Source organism: Myotis nattereri, assembly GCF_964212035.1.
Source record: "Myotis nattereri genome assembly, chromosome: 2".
NCBI lineage: Eukaryota > Metazoa > Chordata > Mammalia > Chiroptera > Vespertilionidae > Myotis > Myotis nattereri.
Window position 1 is genome coordinate 123,218,111 of NC_138076.1, and position 24,620 is coordinate 123,242,730.

General features: G+C 43.3%; 1 protein-coding gene across 1 annotated transcript in view; it reads right to left on the reverse strand.

Annotated features, from left to right (window-relative positions):
• LOC308513845 (maestro heat-like repeat-containing protein family member 1) overlaps positions 1-24,620 on the reverse strand; it is a gene marked incomplete at both ends in the record, with an annotated part of 83,774 nt that continues 59,154 nt past the window's right edge. The window contains 5 exons of the mRNA XM_081083946.1: positions 1-590; positions 6,565-6,678; positions 12,271-12,336; positions 14,078-14,183; positions 15,758-15,916. Of these exons, the coding sequence (XP_080940072.1) occupies positions 1-590; positions 6,565-6,678; positions 12,271-12,336; positions 14,078-14,183; positions 15,758-15,916 (1,035 nt within the window). The remainder of the gene's footprint in view (positions 591-6,564; positions 6,679-12,270; positions 12,337-14,077; positions 14,184-15,757; positions 15,917-24,620) is intronic.

The window sequence follows — 24,620 nt, forward strand, 5'->3', positions numbered from 1 at the left end:
CTACTTTTGACCTCTTTGACTATACTCCTTTAGATCTAAAATAGTATAGAACCGGTGTTCTGGCTTGAGGAGGCTGAGAAGAATGTAAGGGTTCGGAACCGTGGGATGGATAATCTCAACCCTCTTGTTTACTTCCCTTAAGTCCTGTACTGGCCTGAAATCCTCAGTCCTTGGTTTCTGTACTGGCAACAGGGGAGTGTTCCAAGCAGATTGGCAAGGAATCAAGATTCCAGCCTCTTTCAGTCTCGTATTGTGCTTGGCGATTCCCATTCTCGCTTTCTGGCTCATTGAATATTGCTGGACTCTGACTAGGGTGGCACTGCTGGTCAGCTGGACTACAATTGGGGGCCGGTGTTTAGCTAACCCTGGCAGATTGTCCTCTGCCCAAACTCCTGGGATAGCCTGTCTTAGTTGTTGAAGATAGGCATCTGCGGAGACTTCCCCCGGTTCCTCCTCATGTAGTAAATATTCCTCCTGTAAGGGTAGTGTGAGGAGATATATTCCTGCAGTCCCTGGGTTTTGTAATTTGACCTCAGGTCCTGGCCCCCCAAAGGAGATTGTGGCCCGTAATTTCCTCAGCAAGTCCCAGCCTAGCAGAGGGTAAGGGCACTCTGGCATTACTAGGAATGTGTGAGTCACTGAACCGTTTCCTAGGTTACTGATCTGACCTTCAGTTTATGGGTAAGATTTTACTTTTCCAGTTGCCCCTTTGATGGGGATTTTGGTCGTAGAGACTGGACCCACTGCCTATTTCAGGACAGAGAAAGTGGCTCCCGTGTCCACGAGGAAGTCCACCTCCTGGCCCCCCACTGTCAGAGTTATCCTGGGCTCTCAGGGGCCAGCTGAGCCCTGACAACCCTAATCCACCTCCTCCACCAACACGGGAGTCGGTTTCCCCGCACGTTTAGGGCACTCCCTTTTCCAATGTCCTTCCTTTTTGCAAAATGCACACTGATTTTTTCCCAAGCCGGGGTTGGACTCGTTTTCTCCCGCGAGGCTTTCCTTTGTCCTCCTTATCTCTCAGGCCCCTTTTTCCTCATTTATGGCCAGGAGGATCTTTGCCATCCGGGCGTTTAAACCTGCAGTCGGGTCCTCCCGATTGTTAGCAACCTTCTGGGCCACCTCAACCAATTCAGAGATTGATTTCCCCTCAAAGCCTTCTAACTTCTGCAATTTTTTCCGAATATCTGGGGCCGACTGGGAAACAAATGCTACAATGACAGCCCTCCAATTTTCCGGGGCATTAGGGTCAATGGGGGTATACATCCGATAGGCCTCGAACAGCCTCTCAAGGAAAGCTGCCGGGCTCTCATTAGGCCCCTGGACTGTCTCTGTCACCTTAGAGAGGTTTGTGAGTCTCCGAGCAGCAGCTCGGATACCCCCCAATAGAGTCTGGCGATACCGATCGAGAGCCTCCTTTCCCCTCTCACTATTGGGATTCCAGTTAGGTTGCCTGGAGGGAAACACAGCCTCTAATCTATCTTGGTCAGAGCTAGGCTGCCCATCCGGACCCAGTACAAATCTCCTCCCTTCCGCCTTGTCTCTCTCTCTCTCCTCTGAAGTGAAAAGAGTTTGCATCAACTATTGGCAATTATCCCAGGTAGGTTGATGGGTAAAAAAAACACAGACTCTAAAAGAGAGATTAACCCCTGTGGGTTCTGGGAGAAAGAAGGATTCTGGTTCTTCCAATAGTACAGGTCACTGGTAGAAAAGGGGACATAGACCATGAAAGGTTGCCCGTCTGGACCCAAATCTAACGGGCCTGCCTGCCGTAGTGGCAGCATAGGAACTGCAGGACTGGCGGATGCCGCTGGGTCCTGCCGGTTCTACCCCTCTCCCTCTCTCTCTCCATATGCTGTCCCTTGCCTAATGTGAGGAGGGGAGAAGGAAACTGGGTCCTGGACTGGTGTTTTTGGAGGAAAGGAAACCGGCTGTGGAGGAGGCAAAGGTTCCGGGCCAGGGTCTTTAGCCACCGTAGGGCTGGGGGGTGGGGGAGCAAATGGGGGAGGCCTGACCCTGGGGAGTGCCTCCTCACTTGGACCCTGGAGAACAGGGGGAGTCTTGTCCTTCTGGGCCGAAGCCAAGAGGACTGTCTGTCTCTGTCCCAATTTTCCGCTCGGGAGGCAAGCCCTCATCCACCGGGGTTTCTTGGACAATATGTCAACCCAAACCTGAATATAAGGAATTTGATTAGGATGCCCTGGGCGTCCGTATATGACATAATGGACCCGGTAGGCAGTGGTCAGATCAAAAGACCCTGCATCCGGCCACCCCTCCTGGAAAGTGGGCCACTCCCGTTCACAGAAAGCAGAATAAATCAAAGTAGCTTTCGCTTCACACAGACTCTCACACTTACATTCATATACCAGACAGTCCAAGTTTTTGACTTCTACCAAATGTTTACTCAGAGTTTAAATAATCCAACGAATTCCTGACTAATTGCCTAAGGGAGCTCTATGGCTTCCCGGGAGGTGATCAAGCTCCCCTTCCACTCACTCGGAGTGGGCCTGACTGATAGGGGGTCGACGAAGATGACTGACCCTATCCCTTTTGACAAAGACAAAGACAACAAAGAACAGAGACAAAACACACCAGCCAAATGCAACCTAAGGTTGCCCGGAACCTGCAGCTCGCTCCTTGAAGTCCTGAAAATTTTTCAAAAAACATTGCAGCAGGGTGTACACAGAAGCAGACAACTTTTTGTCAATAAACACCAAGACAAATAAATACCAGACAGACAAACCCATTGCAGCCTACAGCCGCACAAACGAGGACCCCGGCCACCGTCGTGGCCCTAGGTCAGGACCAGGAGTACGGCTGCGTCCAGCCCTCCATATAGGTCCTTCCGTGGAACGTCCCAATTCCTGTTTAACGACCGGTCCTTACCTCTCTCGAGAGTCCAGGTGGCTCAGTTTCCGAATTGAAAGTTTTGGGTGGAATGGAGGCCTCCTTGGTAGTCGTTCTTCACAGGTGTGGGGTATCTCGCTGAGTGTCCGGCGACAAGTGGGGGAGAGCCTCCTGCCTTGAATAGGGGGTCCCTCTCCTCCCTGCCGGGTATCTCACTGGGGCCTCCAAATGTTACGGGTTGGCTCAGCGAGATAGACCACCGACTCAGAATTTAAATTTAAGAGCCTTTATTAAGCTGACCAGCTGACCACAGTCCCAGCACTCTGCCGAAGCAGAGGCTGAACTGCAGTAATGACTGCAAGAGTTACAGCCTTTTTATTTGCAAAAACCACAAAGTTACAAAGCCTTGTTTACGCAATTTGTTCCCAACACCGTATAGCATTATCACCTTCCTATCTATGTTTTCCTGGAACAGAGAGCACAGCATATTGAGGAGGGACCCTGAGACCATATCTCAAGGCCTGACCTGATGTCAGTACCTTCCTATCTATGTGTTCCAGGAACAGACAGCACAGCATGACCTGTCTGGCCAAAGCACCAGATATGCAGCCCAGTACACCACCCCCACGCCGGGCCCGCCTCACAGCAGTCTCCCGCCCTCCCCTGTGCTCGCCGCTTTCCTGAAGCTCCTTTTTGCTTCCAGAGCCGCCCGGTCTTGCTGTGTCCCGTGCCCTTTCGCTTTTCTGTGGAGATGCCCAGACCTTTCTTTCCTTTGGGTACTTCCGGGGCTTTCTTCAGGTTTCCTTTCTGAGCTGTTTTCCTGATTTTGGACCTGGGAGCCAAGCCTCCTGCACTCACAAGCTTCTGTGCTTCCTCTAAAATCATTTCTCCCTTAGGCCCCAGCCCCTCAAACCCCCCTGGAAGCACTGATTGTTTCCAGTGCCCGTGCGCTTCCTGCTCCTGGGGATGTCCAGCAGTCAGATATCCCTCTCACAATCTGGGACTGCTGGCTCCTAACCACTCGCCTACCTACCTGCCTGATTGTACCTAACCACGTCTGCCTGCCAGCCTGAGAACCCCCAACTGCCCTCCCCTGCCGGCCCCATGGGCTCTAACTGCCTTCTCCTGCTGCCCGATCACCCCCAAGTGCCCTCCCCTGCCAGCCCGATTGGCCCAACCTCCCTCCCCTGCCAGCCCTATCACCCACAACTGCCCTCCCCTGCCGTGACCCACCTCCTCCATGCATGGCAGGAGAGACGTTGGGATGGGCCTCTTCTATGCTGCGCGGAGCCATGGGACCCCCAGGGTTCATTGTGCAGAGCGGCTGCCAGACCCCACCTTTGCTATGCATAAAGCCATTGTGTGTCAGCCATTGTATGGCAGCCATCGTGTGGCAACAATATTGCGCACTAAGCCTCCTAGGCTTTATTAGTACACATAATCTGCTCTACTGAAAGTTGACTGATTTAAATGTTAATCTGATCCAACAACACCATCAGAGAAACATTTAGAATAATGTTTGATCAAATATCTTGGCACCATGGCCCAGCCAAGTTGACAAATAAAATTAACCATCACACCTGGGTAATAGCTATAGCCATTTATTTAGCACTTAGATATATCTAGTCTATCACACTATTTTGTTTAATTCTGTAAAGCCCATGAAGAAAGTTTAAATATTCTCATTTTTATATGAGGAAACCAAGTTTCAAAAAGATTTATCTAAAAGTTCATAAAATTTAGAAACAATCAAAATCATTCTGATCACTGCTAACTTCAAAGAAGTAACATTAGTCAATTTGACCAAAGTGGGAACTAGTTCTCTGGTTTTTTCACCCCTTTCAAAGTTCTCAGAACTAAGTTCCAATAGCCTAACTGTTTCATGACTTTGGAAAAAAAAGTATTGCCTTCTCCCTTCATGCCAGACAAACTGCTAAGCTCTTTATATTAATGATCTCTTTTAATCCTTATAGCAATGTTGAAAGATTAAGTAAATCCATCAGGATTGGATTTGATGGCGACAGAAAACTCAAGATTGGTTAAAATAGATAAAATTTTATCTCTACCACATCCCCCAGAAAAACAGTCTTCAGGGTAAGCTATCAAAACTGGAAAACAGATCTCTTCTCATAACTGATCTAGGTTCTGTCTATCTTTTGGCTCTGCTATCACTTCCAATATATCACTTCCTCCTGATGGTCCAAGGCAGATGCCTAGTTCCAACTATGTTTACATTCTAGTCACCAGGAAGACTGGTGGTACAACAATGGATGTGCCCCTGCCTTTAAGAACACTTCTTGGAAGTTGCATATTCCACTTCCCTTACACCCACTTTGTCAGAACTTAGTTATATGACCACACCTAGCTGCAAGGGAGGATGGGATACATATTCTTTGTTCTGCACAGTTTATAACAGTTTATAACAAAACAGGGAAGAAGGGAAGGATGGATACTGGAGGACAACACCCAGGAGGTATTATAATACCATTTTGTAGATGAAAAATCAGGCACAAGGAGTACTGAAAGAGTGTAGCAAACTAGTCAGTAACAATTGGTCTGTGGTAAAGGGAGCAAGGATTCAAATCTAAGTTCTAGAATAATTTCAAAAAAATAAATAAGAGCCGAACCAGTTTGGCTCAGTGGATAGAGCGTCGGCCTGTGGACTCAGGGGTCCCAGGTTCGATTCCGGTCAAGGGCATGTACCTGGGTTGCGGGCACATCCCCACTGGGGGGCATGCAGGAGGCAGCTGATCGATCTCTCTCATCGATGTTCCTGGCTCTCTATCCCTCTCCCTTCTTCTCTGTAAAAAATCAATAAAATATATTTTTTTAAAAATAAAAATAAATAAATTAGAATGGACTGAAAATTATCTAAACAATATGTGCTTTCATGGCTATTGGATGTGCTTTTTGAGCGAGAGAGTTAGAGTCATTGCTGCTCCACTGTATGTAAACCACAGCCCGCCTTTTATGCTTTAACCTGAAATCTGAATACACCCGTGGAAATGTGTCAAGCATGTGAATTTCATGCAACCTGTGCAGAGGTGAGGGAAAGATTGAGAACCAGGTGCCCTGTGATTCTACCACCCTGCTCCTCCCTTTTGCCATTTGAAACTTTACCTGAAGGTAGAAGGAACTGATTCCAGAGCTGTTGCTGCCACTCAGGTTTACCCCCTAACCAAACTAGGATGGAAGCCATTTTGTTTAGGATGAAAAAATAACGTTTATTTACAAATGTATATACTGATAGCTCACAGTACCCTAGGGGAGATAAAGAACAAGGACTATACTATCTCTTCTAAGATCAAAACTACCTATTTGGGGTTAAACCAAAGTCGCCCATCCAGTTGGAGAAAAGGTGGGAGAGACCACGGCAGAGTCCAGCACTGACTCTGAATAAACACCTGGAAAAGGCTTCAGCCACCGGCTTTAAATGTTCACAGTGGCTCAGGAGCAACTTGTTTGGGGATCAATGGAGTTTCCTCAGGGGGACTTTCAGACTCTGGTGCTTGTGACTGTGTTGACTTTTCTAAGTTGCCTACTAGAAGGGGAGTATTTTTTACCCTCCCTTGCACCAGCTGCACAGTAAATTTAGAGGGCCTAGGAGCCAATTCCTGGGCCGATCAGTATCATTATCTCCTTCCCGTCTGACAGTCTTAAATAGGTGCCTCTTTCTTTTTTGGGCTTTCCTGGCACATAATCCGAAGAAGCAAGTACTTATAATGGAAGTGGAGCTGTCCTCGGGATTAACATATTCCTCAATATTTTGAAGAAGAGTAGTCACCAGAATCTGGATAGATTCCACAGGATCATTCCTCATACTTTCAAGAGCTGAAACCAGAAAGGAAGTCAACTCAGATTCTTAATCTCCAAAAACTGTTTACCCAAACTCCATTGTTTTCCACCCCACATGTCACATTATGACTTCATTTAGAATACTTTTTTGTCATTGTAAAAGTGATATTGTTTGATTATAGAAAATGTTTAAATATAAATTGTTTTTTAAAAAGGAAAGGAAGAAAAAGCACTCAACCCCGCCAAAAAAAATATGATATTTTCATACCTGTCCTTGCAGTATTTCTTAAATATCTAACATAGAAACTTTGTTTTACAAAAATAGGAGTAACATTTTTCTCTCCATAAAATATTTCCCCATATAACTTAATATCCAATCACATGATTCTATCATAATTTCTTTGATGAACACCTTATTAGTGAATAATAAGGCTGCTTTCACTTTTTTACTGTTATAAACAATGATCAACAGCTCTTAATTGAGGTTTACAGTACTATCATCATGCACTGTGCTATAAGAAAAAGAATGTGTCCCATCCTCCTTTGCAACTAGGTGTGGTCATATAACTAAGTTCTGACCAAGTGGGTGTAAGGGAAAGTGGCATATGCAACTTCCTAGAGATATAGTAGTGACTAAGAAAGACAGATTCCCCACAGTAAAGAACATTCTAGCCCAGCCGGTGCAGCTCGGTAGTTAAGCATCAATTTATGAATCTGGAGGTCATGGTTCAATTCCTGGTCAGGGCACCCTGCCCGGGTTTCAGACTCAATCCCCAGTGTGGGGTGTGCAGGAGGCAGCCAATCAATGATTCTCATCATTGATGTTTCTATCTTTCTCTCCCTCTCCCTTCCCCTTCCTCTTTGAAGTCAATAAAAATAGATATTTGTTTAAATAGAACTTAATATTCTAGTGGAGGAAAAAAGAAAACATAAATTAAGTGCAAACAAGGAAATGTAACAGGACGATGAGAAGAGCTAATTGGGAAGGACCCCTTTAGATAGGCCAGTCAGGGAATGCCTCTCTGAGAAGGTGACATTTGAGCTGGGATGCAAAGAATGGGAGCCAGCCTCCAAGGCAGCCCCATGAAGATCAAGGGCAGAAAATGTCCCAGTGGAGTCAGGGATCGCGTCATCCTGCAGAAAATAGCCAGAGTGGCTGCCCCTTCTAGTGAGGGGGACATGATGTAGGCTAAGGGTGGAGAGAAGTCAGAAGCCAGATTTTTCAGGGCCTGTGACCCAGGGTAAGGGACCAAACTTTGACCCAAAGAGCAGCGGAGAGCCACTGAAGGGGTTTAAGCAAAGGCGTGCCATGATCCAGTGTACATGTTTCAAGGAGATCCTGGCTGCTGCATGGAGAGTAGTGTAGAGAGAGGAACCGCATGTCAGGAGCTGACAAAGTGGTCCAGTTAAGGAATAGGGGTGCATAGCTCAGAGTTGAGTGGGAACGGAGGGATGGAGACAGGAAATTACTTACTAGTATTGCAAAGGAGAAAAGGGACAGGAAGAATGTGGGCTCAACAAATGTAAAAGCCAACCAGGCCATCAAAGTCTACAGCTTCACGTTGATCTCATTTAGAATAGAAAAAAAGAGAGTTGAGCTTGCACTATATAGAGAAATATACAATCCTTTAAAGAACCACTTCTCAACCGCAGGTTTGCTCAGCACTAGACATGGGTGGAAGTGTAATTAGAAGTATTTTCCTTGGGAAAAAATTCCTCCTATCTAGGTATTTGGGCATCTTTCTAGGAGGCTGGGTGGGAAGGGGAAGGCAAGGTGAATTCTCTGATAGACTTAGGAGTCCAAGATTTCCATTCTGGATATACTTTTCCTGAAATTGTACTATTGTAGCTGGAATAGGTATCTACTACACAGTAGAGACCTCAACTGTAAAACCTGAAAGAAGGCAGCCAGCATATAAAATGTCAGAGTCAGAACTGAAGCCAGGGTCAAGCCCTCAGAGGGCAGATGCTACCAGCTGATGGTTAATGTGCTAGCAGTAGAATGGCTTCTCTCTGGGAAGCAACAAATATACTCCCTTAGCTACAAAGATACTCCCTACCTGCCCTCCCACTACCACCCCTCCTCTGGTCCAGAAGCCTGAGTCAGTTCAACACAGATGTTTTGTGGGACATCTATGTGCCCAGCAAAGCTCAGTGCTTCCCATGTTTTGTGTTCAATCTTCAAAACAATGTTCAAGATCAGCACTATTATCCTCATGATGCCAATGGAGAAACTGAGGCACCCCAAGTTCACATGGCTCATTATCAAGAGATCTAGTATGTGAAAGTGGTCTGAGTAATGCAGACTTTGTGGAAGAAAGTACCCTTAGAAATCATTTACCATTTTACTCTCTGGACAAAGAGCTGTAAAGACAACAAGGACTTGTCTATCTCCAGTTGTTTGCTAGGCATTTCCTCTGAGACAGGATTCCACCATTACCTCACAAACAGCATCCCTCAAATATTACCTCACAGCAGGCACCAGGAAACTCTAACTGGGCTCAAAGTAGAGGGCAAAGCCCCTGAGGATAGGCATCTGCAGAACAACAAGCCTGTGGCATTCATGTCAGAACTTTCAGACAAACACATAACACTCTCAACTACAAAAGGGCTGAGACATAGGAACAGGAGCTAGAAAAGCAAACATTCTCTTCATCTTGTCTCTACATCAAGGAAGGAAACTGTGGTATGAAAAATAGTGAAAAATAAGTAATTCAAAAATCCTTTCCATTTGGTCCTGGAATGAATTATACCACTCACCATTGATCACAAGCTACCTAAACTCTTCCCAGTGTCCATTGGCAGAGTTAAGAACTGTGTTCCATGCTGCACCCTACACTCAAGTAAAACCCTAAATCTTTACCATGGCTAAAGGCCGCATCAACGTGGCCCCACTGCTGTTCTCTGATCTCATCACCTCCTGCCCGTCCTTTTGCTCACTCCATGCCATCACATTGCTCTTCTTGTTCTTCCTTGAACATGCCAAGTGCTTATCCCTCAAAGAGTCATAGGGTTCACTCCCTCATTTCCTCCGGCTGTCTTCTTAAATGTCCCATAGCGGAGGGGTACCCCGGACCCCACTCCGGCCCTTCTTACCCCTTGCCTTATGGAGATAGTGACCTCCACAGTGCTTATCTAACATCTACGTATTTGTTGAGGGGGTATTCCTCCCTTCCCGACTAGAATGTAAACTGCATGAAGGTTAGGTTATCAGTTTTGTTCACTGCACTATCTCATGCTTAGAATAGGACATAGTATACAGTAGGTTTTCAATAATTAACAAATGTAATTACTAGAGAACAATGGCAGGGAGTCAGCAGAAGTACATCCTATATAAAACATAGGTGTGGCTCTTCAGGGACTGAAGGGAGCAAAGGGTTTTGAAAGGTGAGGTAAAACTTTCTCTTCTGATGGACATTGGGAATAGCAGCTCCTCTTTCTCCACACTACCAACTTCCATTCCTACCTCTTTTTTAGGACTTTGGTAAGATTAAAAATAATGGAGACCTGGCCAACATGGCTCAGTAGTTCAGCATAGACTCATGAACCAGGGGGTTACTGTTTGATTCCTGGTCAGGCCACATGACTGGTTGTGAGCTCAATCCCCAGTAGGGGGCGTGCAGGAGGCAGCCGATTGATAATTCTCATCATTGATGTTTCTATCTCCCTCTCCCTCTCCCTCTCCCTTCCGCTTTCTGAAATAAACAACAACAACAAACCACATATCTTTTAAAAAAGAAAAGGTGACCATGAATTGCTACTTCTTGAAATTGGGGTATGGGTACCTGTTACTATATTACTAGAGGCCCAGTGAAAGAAAATTCATGCACTGGATGGGGCTCCTCTCACAGTCCAGGAGCCCTCAGGTGTGGGAGGTGACCCGGTGATCAGGGGAAGGCAACGCCCTATCACACCTCTGCTGCTGCTCCTGTCAGCAGCATAAGCCTCGGCTAGCCCTGGATATTTGAGTCTCCGGCTGGACCTGGGTGACTGGGGGGCTGAGGTGACTGGAGGTCTCCAGAAGCAGGCAAGTGGAGCAGCCGTGCCCACTGAGGGCAGGCTCAGCCTTCCCTTCATGCGTGCCTGCCGCCCTGGCGGGGCTGAGGGGACTGAGCACCGCCATCTTATGGCTGTGGGTGCGGCCATCTTTGAGGGCAGGGCAATAATTAGCATATTCCCACCTTATTGGCTGTGGACACTGCCATCTTTGCAATTGGCATGAAGGACAATTAGCATATTTCCTCTTTATTAGATAGATTCTCTATACTTTTAAGTAACACTTTAAAATATCTTAAAACAGCCACAGGAAAAGGACAGATTATCTACAAAGGAAAAAAAAAAAAAAAAAAACCACTAGAATAGCAGGCTTCTAGTTAGCAACAATGAAAGCCAGGAAATACTAGCAGAAAGTCTTCAAAATGCTGAGAGAAATTAATTGTTGGTGTAGAATTTTAAAACTAGTAAAGCTATCTTGCAAGGATGAGGGTAAGAAGAAATTCTAACAAACAAAACAAAATCTAAGACAGTATATTATCAAGATACCAGCACTAATATGCAGTAACTTAATCAATAAAAAAATTAATAAAAAGTGTGTAAAAAAAAAAAGATACCAGCACTAGCCCTGGCCAGGTGGCTCAGTTGGTTGGAGTGTCATTCCCTACACCAATAGGTTGCAGGTTCCATCCCCTATCGGGCACGTACAGGAGGCAACCGATGAATGTTTCTCTCTCTCTCCCTCCCTCCCTCCCTCCCTCTCCTTCTCTCCCTCTGAAGGCAATAAACATGTCCTCCTGTGAGGATTTTTGAAAAAGATACCAGCACTAAAGAAACTTCTAAAAGGTTACTTCCAGAAAGATGGAGAAAAATGACCCCTGAGGGATGGTCAGAGATACAAAAAAAAAAAAAAAAAAAAAATGGTGAGCATATAACACTTTGTAAATCTATGGTTTGTATAAAATAACAATAATAATCATAGCATTTAAATTATGATTTTACAAAAGGAACTAAAATATTGGTTAATAAAAGTCTGTAATTGGGAAAGGCAGTGATTGAAATTCATGTCAACATAGTAGGAAAGATTAAAATGTTGTACTTTAAACTTGGTTAAGTTCAACATGCATGATAAAAGTCAAGTTTTTAGTATCTAGTCTGGAGGAAGAATTACACTTGCATATAAAGAGGCATATATAAGAATGTTCATGGTAGCATTGTTTGAATAGCAAAAAAATTGAAATAACTTAAATATTAATATATCAAGGGCTCTATAAGTATAAATTAATTTTAAAATATTTTAAGGCAGTAAAAAAGAACACAAAACTGCATGTTCTTCGGGGGAAAAGGAACCATGTCTGCCTTACACACCTCTGCAGGGTCAGCCCAGAGCACAGGACAGAGGAGCAGTGACAAGAACGTGTTGTTAGCAGAGCTTTTATCTAACTGGTATGATGACAAATAATCTTATCTTTCTCTTACTTCTCTTCACTTAAACTTTTAGATATAACATTCATACTGGTAAGAGTAAACTTTTAAAATAATGTCACATGTACATCAGGAATTGCCCCTTCCTAATTTCTATCTTGCCCCATCCCCTTATGTAACCCAGAACCCAGGTGCGAGGCCCAGACTCACCATTTCGTACCAGCTGCACATCATCCTCATGTATGGAATGCAGGTTTATCTTCTCAGCTATTAATGCTAAAGACAGAACAGATGTAAAGTCCATCCAGAATTCCTGAGCCTTTGGGCCATCCTTTTCCCCAGGCTCGGTAGTGAACAAGGAAATTTATAAAATGATTTTAGCAAGGAATGTATGTAAGAGATGCCTTGCTGGCAACATGTCAGTGACCTAGTGAAAGAACAGCCCTCAGAGCAGCTGTGACCCAGCTGATAAGTGGAGCCTGCGCCAAGGATGTTAAACTTCATGGGGCTCCTACTCCAACAGAAAGATGGACAAGGGGCGCAAGTCAATAATTTGCAAAAGTAAAATATGGATGGGCAATAAACAGGACAAAATACATAACCTAGCTGCTGATTAAAAAAAAAATTAACCAAAACAACAAGCTTCTTTATTTTCACCTATCAAATTGGTAATGATTTTAAAAACATATTACCTAGGGTGGCCAAATGTTTGGCAAAATGGATATTCATATACATACTGGTGACAAAAGAAAATGAATCTAACTTTTTAGAGGCCAGTTCCAAATCCTTAAAATTCTGCATACCCTTTGGGTCCAGAAACTCTACTTTTAAGCAATGTATCTTAACAAAATAATCATGATGACATACAGAGATTTAACCACTATGTCCCTGTCTATAAAAACAAAAGATAACACAGTCTCAATATTCAAAAATAAGAACTGGTTTCATAAATCCATCTATACAATAAAATTAACATTATGTAGTCATTAAATATAATGTTGATGAGTAAGTAATGCCTGTATTTGTGATAGAGCTGTGTACCAAAGTTTATTTTTTAAAAGTTTCCCTAACTGGTTTGGCTCAGTGGATAGAGCATTGGTCTGCTGACGTAAAGTACTCGGTTCTATTCTGGTCAAGGGCATGAACCTTGATTGTGGGCACATCCCCAGTAGGGGGTGTGCAGGAGGCAGCTGATCAATGTTTCTCTCTCATGGATGTTTTGTTTCTAAATCTCTATCCCTCTCCCTTCCTCTCTGTAAAAAATCAATAAAAATGTTAAAATAATCAAGTAAATGGAAGTTCTATAGCTCTGCTCCAGTGGGTCAGTGATTGAGCATCGATCCAGGACCCGAGAGATTATGGTTCAATTCCCAGTCAAGGCACCTACCTGGCTTGTGGGCTCAATCCCCAGTAGGGGGAATGCAGGAGGCAGCCAATCAATGATTCTCACTCTCCCTTCTACTCTCTCTAAAATCAGTTAAAAACATATATTTTTTAAAGTGCTATATGTGTGTGTGCGTGTGTGTGTGTGTGTGTGTGTAGCATATTTTTAAGAAAAATAATTCTATGGTGTTAGTAGTGGTTAAATCCAAATGATGTAAGTTCTGGTATTACTCATTGTCTTCTTTCAGCCAGTCTGAATATTTTTTGCTTTCTAACATAAACACATACTGTTATTATAGTTTAAAACAAAAAATATTTTGGGAAATCCATGGGGTTCCAGTTGAAGCAACAGCTTTTTCCTTCCAAATGCATACATTTCTCTTCCTCACAAAGCAGCATGCTGACAAAGTGGGTAGATGCACACAGAGCCAGGACAAAGGCGGATAGCTTACTCCTCCTCCCCAGGCTTTTCTAACACAAATTTTGGATTCTGACAGCATATCTCAAATCAGGTCAGAGCAAGGAAAGTAACCAACTTCTTCATGCCATGGTTCTGGCTTAGCCCTTTAGTGAAAGGTCAAGGAGGGCTTTCCTGCTGGAGAGAAGGGAGAAATTGACAGGAGGGACCCCTTACCTATGAAATGGAGTGCAGCTGTCCGTAGGAAGGACTCGGAGCTCTTCAGGAAGCTGAAGCTCTGAAACAGTAACTCCCCCACTAATTGTCTTTTGCATGTATTCACCTGTGAAGTCAAAGAGGCGTAATGCTGACAAGGAGAGGGGGGCTGCTGGGAACTCTACTGAAGACCGTCTTGCAGCCTTGGCCCTCTCACCTTGTCCACAAGCAGCAGCATTTTCTGTCTTCAGTCCGCTTAAACGATGTGAACCTAGACACTCAGACACCCCCACCCCAGCAACAGTGCAGACTCAGCAGGAAGTTCAAAAAGAGAATTTTGCCCCTAGGAACCAACATGATAAGGGAGAAAACAACTGCTGTAGAGCCAGGAGACGCATGTTTGAATACTGGCCCTGACACTGGCCTCAGTTTTTTCATCTGAAATGTTGAAATAAAACCTGCCGAACCTACCAGTGGCTCCAATGGGATAATGGATGTTAAAGTGTACAGGGTAAAGTGCTCTATCTATGTAAAACATTCAAATTCATAATATTAGAATTAATCATTTAGTTCCTAACCTACTTGCGTAGCCCTTAAATGTTTACTTTTCAACAAGGATTCCTGCTCTATGGCCTGTTCTTGACTTCACTGAAGTCACTGAAGCTACAGACCGTTACCACCATGGTTGTTGATATCAAGCCCTGAGGACTCCTGTCTATATCTCTTCCTCTAACCAGAAGGCTTCTATCCCATTGGCATCTATTAACCTTGCATGGTGTCCCTAGCCTCTGAGGCAGAGTTTGGGATGCTAAGAGGATCAAATATGGAGATCCAGGGACTGGCATCCCAAATGTGGGTTCTCAGAGTTTGCTGATGAGAAAGAATGAGAATCAAGGAAAATAAAGAATATATCTTCTGTCAGCCCTCTCCTCTTTGCCCAGCAAGCCTGCCAGTGAGTCCATAGCATGCAACCGGCTTCCTCAGAAACTCTCACTCACCAAGTGATGGCATGTTTCTTCCAACACCTGCATGTGATCACTGAGGGTGGTATGCTGAAACATCTGTGTGAAGGACGACCAGCCAATCACCTTAGTCCACTCAGTCAGGGCTGCTCCACAGGCCTATGGGATGGAGAGAAGGAAATCCATAGTCTACCTTCTATAATTCTGGAGAGCCAGGCCAGACCATGAAACTAGTCCACAAGGGGTTTGGTTAGGATTAGTACCTGGGATCAGGGGCCTTGATCATGTGAAAATGTGTACATAACTCAGGGAGGAGTAACATATTAGTCTAAGACTGATGGCACCCAAAAGAGGGTAAAAGTGCTCAGATTCAGCCCAGAAGATGATACCAAAGAGGTGTAGAGCAGTGGTTCTCAACCTGTGGGTCGCGATCCCTTTGGATGTTGAACAACCATTTCACAGGGGTCGCCTAAGACCATCCTGCATATCAGATATTTACATTAGGATTCATAACAGTAGTTATGAAGTTATAGTTATGAAGTAGCAAGGAAAATAATTTTATGGTTGGGTCACAACATGAGGAACTGTATTTAAATGGCCAGAAGGTTGAGAACCACTGGTGTAGAGTGAATGCAGATCCCAGACAAGGCTCATGAAAGAGGACTAAAGGGAAGGGGCTGTGCTCTAGCAGGAAGGGGTTGTATCAGGCTGAGGTTGGCAGGACAGAGATCACCCATACCTTGACCACCTCTGTGTTGTCGTCCTCTAAGCTAAGCAGCAGCGGGACTAAAAAACTGTACAGATGTTTCTTGATGGCATATCCAGGCCTGAATTTGTTGACTCGATGTATCATGTGCCCAAGGGCAGAGATGGCTGTGATCCTCACCTGGTCCCTCTCCTGCCATGAAGAGCAAAATGAGGATGAGGAGGCTATGGTTTCCCTCTGACCCTGCCTGGCTTGACTTTCATACACCCACATTTCATTTTTCATGTCCAAAGGACACTGCTTTTTACATAATAAAAAGGCAACATAAATTGTGGAGCTGAGTAAATCTCTTTAGCCCCCTAGAGATAATAAGCCTCCTAGAGTTATGGCACTGTGCTAGGGAAACTAAGATTATAATTTCAGTTCTGCCCTGGATCATATCTACAACCTATCACTTTATTCTCTTTTGGGGATTTAGCTCAAAAATGCCAAATTAAAAAAAAATTTAATTGTCCCGGTTATGCTGTAATTGTTTAAATCTATATTAGCTTGTATTAGCAAGGATCACAAACAGCTAAACTTTATACACTTTCAAGAGTATAGTATATATTAACTGTACAAGTATTTTTAAGCACCTATAATGAGTTAGGCACTTACTAAATAGCAGACATGATGGGACAAGACAGTTCCTGAATTTGTAGGATACGGAAAACAGATATTTTAACAAGTTGAATTATTTTTTGCACAAATCACATAATGGCTAAACAGGGAGGTGATTCAATGTTAGTATTTAAATTAAAAAAAACCCCAACAGCATCCAATACAGTGTTGGAGTAGGTGGAAGTTACACTCACCTCCTCCCAGGATCAAACCAGAAGTACAACTAAATTTCAGAACAATCAACCTAAGTAACCAATTGAAGTCCAGCTGAACAGAAGTCTTATGACCAAGAATTTACAGAAGCAGCCACTTGGAGACTGGTAGGATGGACTGAGGCTCAAAAAGAGGTGGCCCCACACCTGCAGCAGTAGAGAATCTGGAGAGATATTTCACCTACAAAGTCCACTGTCAGGATCAACAGGCTCAATGCAACACAGGCTCCCCAGCCTGAAGCACCACAAAAGGAAGAGAAACCCACCTAATTCCTGGCTGTGAAAGTCATCAGAGATTCCATCTACTAGGGAGAGAAGGGAGTCTGCCAGAAACCCAAGAACCCTCTTAAAAAGTCAGTGCAGAAAATGTCGTTTCCAGCCACTCACCATGGGCTCCAGCAGAGGGAAGGTAGCTCAGAGCAGACTGGATTCATATAGGGAGAGACTGGGATGTGTGGCTTCAGGGAGAGCTAAAGGGACAGCCAGCAAGGTCCTTGTGTTGAAATCCTCTCCAACCAGTCCACAGATGCCATATTTCATGGGTTGAGCATTCCCCTCCACAGGGCATCAATGTGGTGGAATGCATTAGTACTCCCTCCCAAATACCTGTATCCCTGAGTTGGCAGTGCAGACTTTCTTGGAGGGATCTTTAGGATGTGTAGGCAGACAAATGGGATGTCAGAGACTAAGTTCTGTGGCTTTAGGGTGAGGGTCATTTTCCCCCACACATGCTGACTGGAGCCACCATTGCTGTGGAAAGCTCTCTATCCACATGACCAAATATTGATCTGTTTTAGCCCTGTAAACTCTGCTGGCCTCACCCTGATGACTCCCTCAGAACCCACCTCACCACAAATGTCTGTAGGCCCAATGCAGGTGGCAGCTGGCAGCTGGCTTTGTTGTACCATGACACACTTGCTGAGTGGCCTCAGAAGCAGTACTGGCTTCAAGTTTGTATATGTATCAACCTGGTGAATACCACTGGCCCCAACCCGAGAGCCTACTTCAATTTGCATATTGCCAGACGCCATTTCAGTGATTGGGCCTAACAGGAAGCCAGCAGGAAAAGGCATATCTTGGAGTGCCTAGGGACTTTTGCTGACCCCGCCCATGGGTTTGGTGCTGATGGAGGCCAGACATGGCATGCACTTTGGTTCCTCCCATATGCACCCTTTTCCTGCAGAGGCAGGAAATGTGGATCTTTTGTAGATCCTACCAGGTAGCCCAGTGCCAGTCACAGGCAGCATCTGATATTCACCAGCACCAGAGTCCCTCCCAAGAGGCCTCAGAACCTGGTGGCAGGCTTCAGACCACATTAAAGCACAACCCAATTAGCCCCACAAGTGGCACATCGAAAGGAAGATTTTGGCAGGTACCAGACCCTGCTGGGGTGAATTCTACTTCATGGGGTTAGTCCCTGCCCAGCAGCTCATACAGTGAGGTCAAGGCCAATCCTCAGAGTCAGACAGCCAGAAGGTTAACCCCACCCATGGATGCACCAACAGCAATAAGGGTCAACTACAGCCCTGGCTAGTGTGCTTCAGTAGGTTGGTTGTCTTCCTGTGCACTGAAAGATTGCCAGTTCAATTCTTGGTCAGGCCACATGCCCCGATTGTGGGCTCAACCACTTTAGGGAGCAGGCAGGAGGTAGCTGATCAATGTTGCTCTCATACTGATGTTTCTCTCTCTCTTTCTCCCTTCTTCTCTCTCCAAAAAGAAATTTAAAAATCTTTTTTTAAAAGACTCAACTGCAACAGGAGGGCTCACATAACACACTCCCGGAACACCTTGCTCTAGTGATCAGGGAGACAGCACTACCAAGCCCCACAGGACACCTACGAAATAAATACCAAGATGGGGAGACATAGCAGATCTACCTAATACAATAAAGCAAATACAGAGAGGTAGCCAACGTGAGAATACAAGGAAACATGCCCCAAATATAATAAGAGACAAATCCCCAGAAAAGGAACTAAAAACAATGAAGGCAAGCAATCTACTAAATACAGAGTTCAAAACAATGGTTAAAAGGATGCTCAATAAATGCAGGGAAGAATGGATGAACTCAGTGAAAACAAGAAAAGACAGTAATAGGACACAGAAACTATAAATAAGAACCAGTGAAAAATACAGAATGCACTAGAAGGAACCAACTATAGACTAAATGAAGCAAAGGATTGAATTTGCAATTTGGAAGATAAGGTAGCATAGAATAGCAAATCAGAGCAGTGAAAAAGAGAGAGAGAGAGAGAGAGAGAGAGAGAGAGAGAGAGAGAGAGAATTCTTGTTGTTAATCTTCATTATTATAAAATATTATAAAATATTATAATATTATAAAATATCCATATTACTGGATATTTTATCCAGTAATTTTTAGAGGGAGTTGGAAGGGAGTGTTAGAGACAGAGGGAGAGATACATTGATGTGAGAGAGACACATGGATTGGTTTCATCCCACACACTCCCCAACCAAGGCCTGGGATTGAACCTTTGACCAGAATTGACCCTGTAACCCTTCTGTTCATGGGCCGATGCTCAGTGAATGAGCCAGGGCTAAAAGAGAATTTTAAAAAAATGATAATGCTATAAGGGTCCTCTGGGACAACATCAAGTATACCAATGTCTGCATTATCGGGAGCACCACAAGAAGCAGAAAGAAAGCAAGGGATTAAAAACCTATTTGAAGAAATAATGATGGAAAACTTTCCTAATTTGTGAAGGAAAAAGACACACAAGTCCAGGAAGTACAGAGAGTCCTCTACAAGATAATCCCAAAGAGAACCACGCCAAGACACATCAAAATTATTATTTAAAAAAAACTCTCAGCAAAGTAGAAGGAGAGAGAACACACTGTAACATAATAAAGGCCATATATCAAAAACATGCAACTAACATCAAACTCAACAGGGAAAAACTAAAAGATCAGAAACAAGACAGAGATGTCCACTTCTACTACTCTTAGGCAACATAGTACTGCAATCAGACAAGAAGAAGAAATAAAAGGCATCCAAACTGGAAAGAAATAAAACTATCATTATTTGCAGATGACATGATACTCTATGTTGAGAACCCTAAAGATTCCAACAAAAAAAAAACTACTAAAATTTATAAATTAATTCAGTAAGGTATCAGGATACAAAATAAATATTCAGAATTCTATTGCATTTTTTCCTGTTTTTCTTTCTTTTCAGTTGCATTTGTATACACCAATAATAAACTATCAGAACGTAAACCAAAGAGAACAATCTCATTTACAACTGCATCAAAAATAAAATACCTAGGAATAAATTTAACCAAGGAGATAGAAGAACCATACTCAGAAAACTATGGAAGACATTAAAGAAATACACTGAAGAAGATACAAATAAATGGAAGATTATACTGGATAGGAAAAATTAACATAGTTAAAATGTCCATACTACCTAAAACAATCTATACATTTAATACAATTCCAATCAAAATATAAATGGTTTATTTCCCATAACTAGAACAAATAATCCACAAATTTATATAGAACCACAAAAGACCCCAAATAGCCAATAACAATCTTGAGAAAGAAATACAAAATTGGAGGTATCATGCTACCTGATATCAAACTATACTGCAAGGCCATAGAAATCAAAACAACATGGTACTGGCAAAAAAAAAACACAAAACAAACAAAAAAAAACATACAAATCAACAGAACAAAATGGAGAGTCCAGAAATAAACCCTCGACTATATGGTCAAAGGAGGCAAGAACATACAATGTGGTAAAGACAGTCCATTCACTAAATGGTGTTGAAAAAACAGGACAGACACATGCAAAAAAAAAAAATGAAACTAGACCACCTTCTTACACCATACACAAGAATAAACTGTAAGTGGACTAAAGAATTAAACCCATAAACTTCTAGAAGACAACATAGTAAAATCTCTGACATTTCTCTTAGCAATATTTTCCTTTCTGATATATCTCTTTGGGCAAAGGAATCAAGAAAAAATAAACAAATGGGACTACATCAATCTAAAAAGTTTGTGTACAGCAAAGAAAACCATCAACAAAGTAAACAGTCAGTCCAGCCGGCATGGCTCGGTGGTTGAGCATCAACCTATGAAGCAGGAAGTCACAGTTCGATTCCCATTCAGGGCACATGTGTGGGTTGCAGGCATGTAGACATGCAGGAGGCAGCTTAACAATGACTCTCTCATCATTGATGTTTTATTTCTCTCTCCCTCTCGCTTCCACTCTTAAATCAATAAGGAAATATTTTTTAAAAGACAACCTACTAACAAAGTAGGTGGGATCTCAGCACCAGATATCAAGCTGTATTACAAAGCCACTGTTCTAAAAACTGCCTGTTACTGGCACAACAACAGACATATAGATCAATGGAATAGAATAGAGAGCCCAGAAATCGGCCCGAACCAATATGCTCAATTAATATTTGACAAAGGAGGCAAGAACATACAATGGAGCCAAGATAGTCCCTTCAATAAATAGTGTTGGGAAAATTGGACAGATATATGCAAGAAAATGAAACTAGACCACCAACTAACACCATACACAAAAATAAATTCAAAATGGATAAAGGACTTAAATGTACGACGGGAAACCATAAAAATTCTAGAAGAATCCAAAGGCAACAAAATCTCAGACATATGCCGAAGCAATTTCTTCACTGATACAGCTCCTAGGGCACTTGAAACTAAAGTGGGACTACATCATAATAAAAAGCTTCTGCACAGCAAAAGAAACCATCAAAGAAACAACAAGAAAACCCACTGCGTGGGAAAACATATTTGCCAATGTCATATCTGATAAGGGCCTAATCTCCAAAATTTATAGGGAACTCATACAACTTAACAAAAGGAAGATAAACAATCCAATCAAAAAATGGGCAAAGGACCTAAACAGACACCTATCAAAAGAGGACATTCAGACACCTATCAAAAGAGGACATTCAGAAAGCCAAGAGACATATGAAAACATGCTCAAAGTCACTAATCATCCGAGAGATGCAAATCAAAACAACAATGAGGTACCATCTTACACCTGTCAGAATGGCTATCATCAACAAATCAACAAACGACAAGCGCTGGAGAGGATGTGGAGAAAAAGGAACACTCGTGCTCTGCTGGTGGGAATGCAGACTGGTGCAGCCACTATGGAAGACAGTATGGAGTTTCCTCAAAAAACTACAAATGGAACTCCCATTTGACCCTGTGATTCCCACTTCTAGGAATATATCCCAAGAAACCAGAAACACCAATCAGAAAGGATATATGTTCATATATCCCATATGTTCATAGCAGCACAATTCACCATAGCTAAGATCTGGAAACAGCCTAAGTGCCCATCAGTAGATGAATGGATTAGAAAGCTGTGGTACAGCTACATGATGGAATACTATGCTGCTGTAAAAAAGAAGGAACTCTTACCATTTCCAATGGCATGGATGGAACTGGAGAGCATTATGCTAAGTGAAATAAGCCAGTCAATGAAGGAAAAATACCACATGATCTCACTCATTCATGGATAATAGAGACCATTACAAACTTTTGAACAATAATAGATACAGAGGCAGAGCTGCCTCAAACAGATTGTCAAACTGTAGCAGGAAGGCCGGGGAGGGTTGGGGGTAAGAGATCAACCGAAGGACTTATATGCATGCATATAAGCATAACCAATGGACATAAGACGCTGGGGGGTAGGGGAGGCCAGTGGATTGTCAAGGGTGGGGGGAAAAAAAGGACACATATGTAATACCCTTTGTAGTACTTTAAGCAATAAAAAAAAAGACAACCTACTGAAGAGGAGAACATGTTTGCCAATGGGTTAACATATTCTGATAAAGGGTTAATATACAAAATTTATAAAGAATTAATACAACTCAACACCAGGGGGGAAATTGCTTTAAACACTTCTCCAAAGAGGCCATTCAGATGGAAAATAGACATGAAAAAATGCTCATCCTAATCATCAGGGAAATGCAAATTAAAACCACATTGAAATATCACCTCACACAGTCAGAATGACCATCGTCAATAAATAACAAACAATTATTGGCGTGGAGAAAAAGGAATTTTCATCCACTGTTGGTGGGAATGTAGATTTGTGTATGGAAGTGGAAAACAGTATGGAGATTCTCTCTTTGGCCCTGACTGGGTAGCCAGTTGGGTAGAGTGTTGACGGCTATGCCAAGGTTGTGGATTGATCTCTAGTCAGGGCACCTACAAGAACCAACCAATGAATCCATGAAGAAGGGGAACAACAAAACGGTTTTTCCCTCTCTCCCTTCTCTCTCTCTCTCTCAAATCAATACTTTAAAAAAAAAGATTCTCTATATTTAATCTTTTTCATTTTAATTATGTGTTTTAGTGTGGGCTTCTTTGGGTTCATCTTATTTGGACCTCTCTGCATTTTCTGGACTTGTATGTCTGTTTCCTTCCTAGGTCAGGGAAGTTTTCTGGTTTTTTCAAATAGATTTTCAATTCTTTGCTCTCTTTCTTCTAGTACCTGAATGATACAAAGGTTGGTACACTTGATATCACAGAGGCCCCTTAAACTATCCTCAACTTTTTTTGGGATTCTTTTTTCTTTTTGCTGTGTTGATGGCGTGTGGTCTGCTCCCTTATCTGCGAAATCACTGATTTGATCCACTACTTCATTCAATCTACTGCTAACTACTTCTAATGTATTTCTTTATTTTTCAAAGATTTTTAAATTTATTTTTAGACAGAGAGGAAGGGAGAGGGAGAGAGAAGCATTCATGTGAGAGCGAGGCATTGATTGGCTGCCTCCTGCATGCCCTCTACCGGGTATCAATCCTGCAAACCAGGCATGTGCCCCGACTGGGAATTGAACCTACAACCTATAGGTGCACAGGACACCATCCAATCAACTGACGAACACCAGTTAGGGCTCTAATGTATTTCTTTGTTTGTTATTGTATGTTCATTTCCAAATAGTTCTTTTTTTATATTTTCTATCTTCATGGTTTTTGAAAATATATTTTTATTGATTTCAAAGAGGAAGAAAGAGGGAGAGAAAGATAGAAACATCAAGGATGAGAGACAATCATTGATTGGCTGCCTCCTGAATGTCCTCCAATGAGGATGGAGCCCACAACTGGGTCATGTGCCCTGACCAGTAATTGAACTGTGACCTCCTAGTTCCTAGGTCAATGCTCAACCACTGAGGCATGCGGCTCAGGCTCTTTGATTTTACATTTCCTCTGCATTAAAATTCTGAGACCATTTAGCATCTTAATAACCTGTGTTTCGAATTCTGCATCTGGTAGACTGCTTGTCTCCATTTTGTTTAGTAATTTTTCTGGAATTTTCTTCTGTTCTTTCATTGGAACATGATTCTTTGTCTCCTTATTTTGGCTGCCTCCTTGTGTTTATTTCTATGTATTAGGGAGGACTGCTACATCTCTCACTCTGGTAGAGTCGTCTTATGTAGTAGGCGTCCTATGCGGCCCAGTGACACGGTCTCCCTGTTCACCTGAGCTAGGTGCTCCAGGTATGTCCCTTGTGTGTGTATGTGTGCCTTTCTATTGTAGTTGAGCCTTGATTGCTATGGCACATCAATGTCAGGGAGTGACCTCCAGGCTGATTGGGTGTGAGGACTGGTGATGATTCCAGTGGAGGAACTATTGTGCAGGGGTAAACCTACATAGCAGAATTTGCTTTAGCAGGACTCTGGTACCATGTGAGTCTGCCCTTTGAGTGTGTCATTTGTGGATGGAGTTGTTTGCTGCTCTGGTGTAGTCTGAAGCTGACCACTGGGTGTGTTGTTTCTGGGGCCTATTGAGAGGTACAGGTGAAGGTTATCTGTTGCCTGTGACCTGCCTGGGTCCACCTGGTATTAGCTACAAAGTGATCTGCAGATATGTGCTGCTTGTGGTGGGCTTGGAGGTGCCTGGGAGAGGCTAAGATGCAAACTGAGGCCATATGCTGCTAGTGCCAGGCTTGGAGCTGCTTGGGAAGCGGGACAAGGCATGCCAGGGCCAGATGCTGCTTTTTGGGGGTTTGTGAAC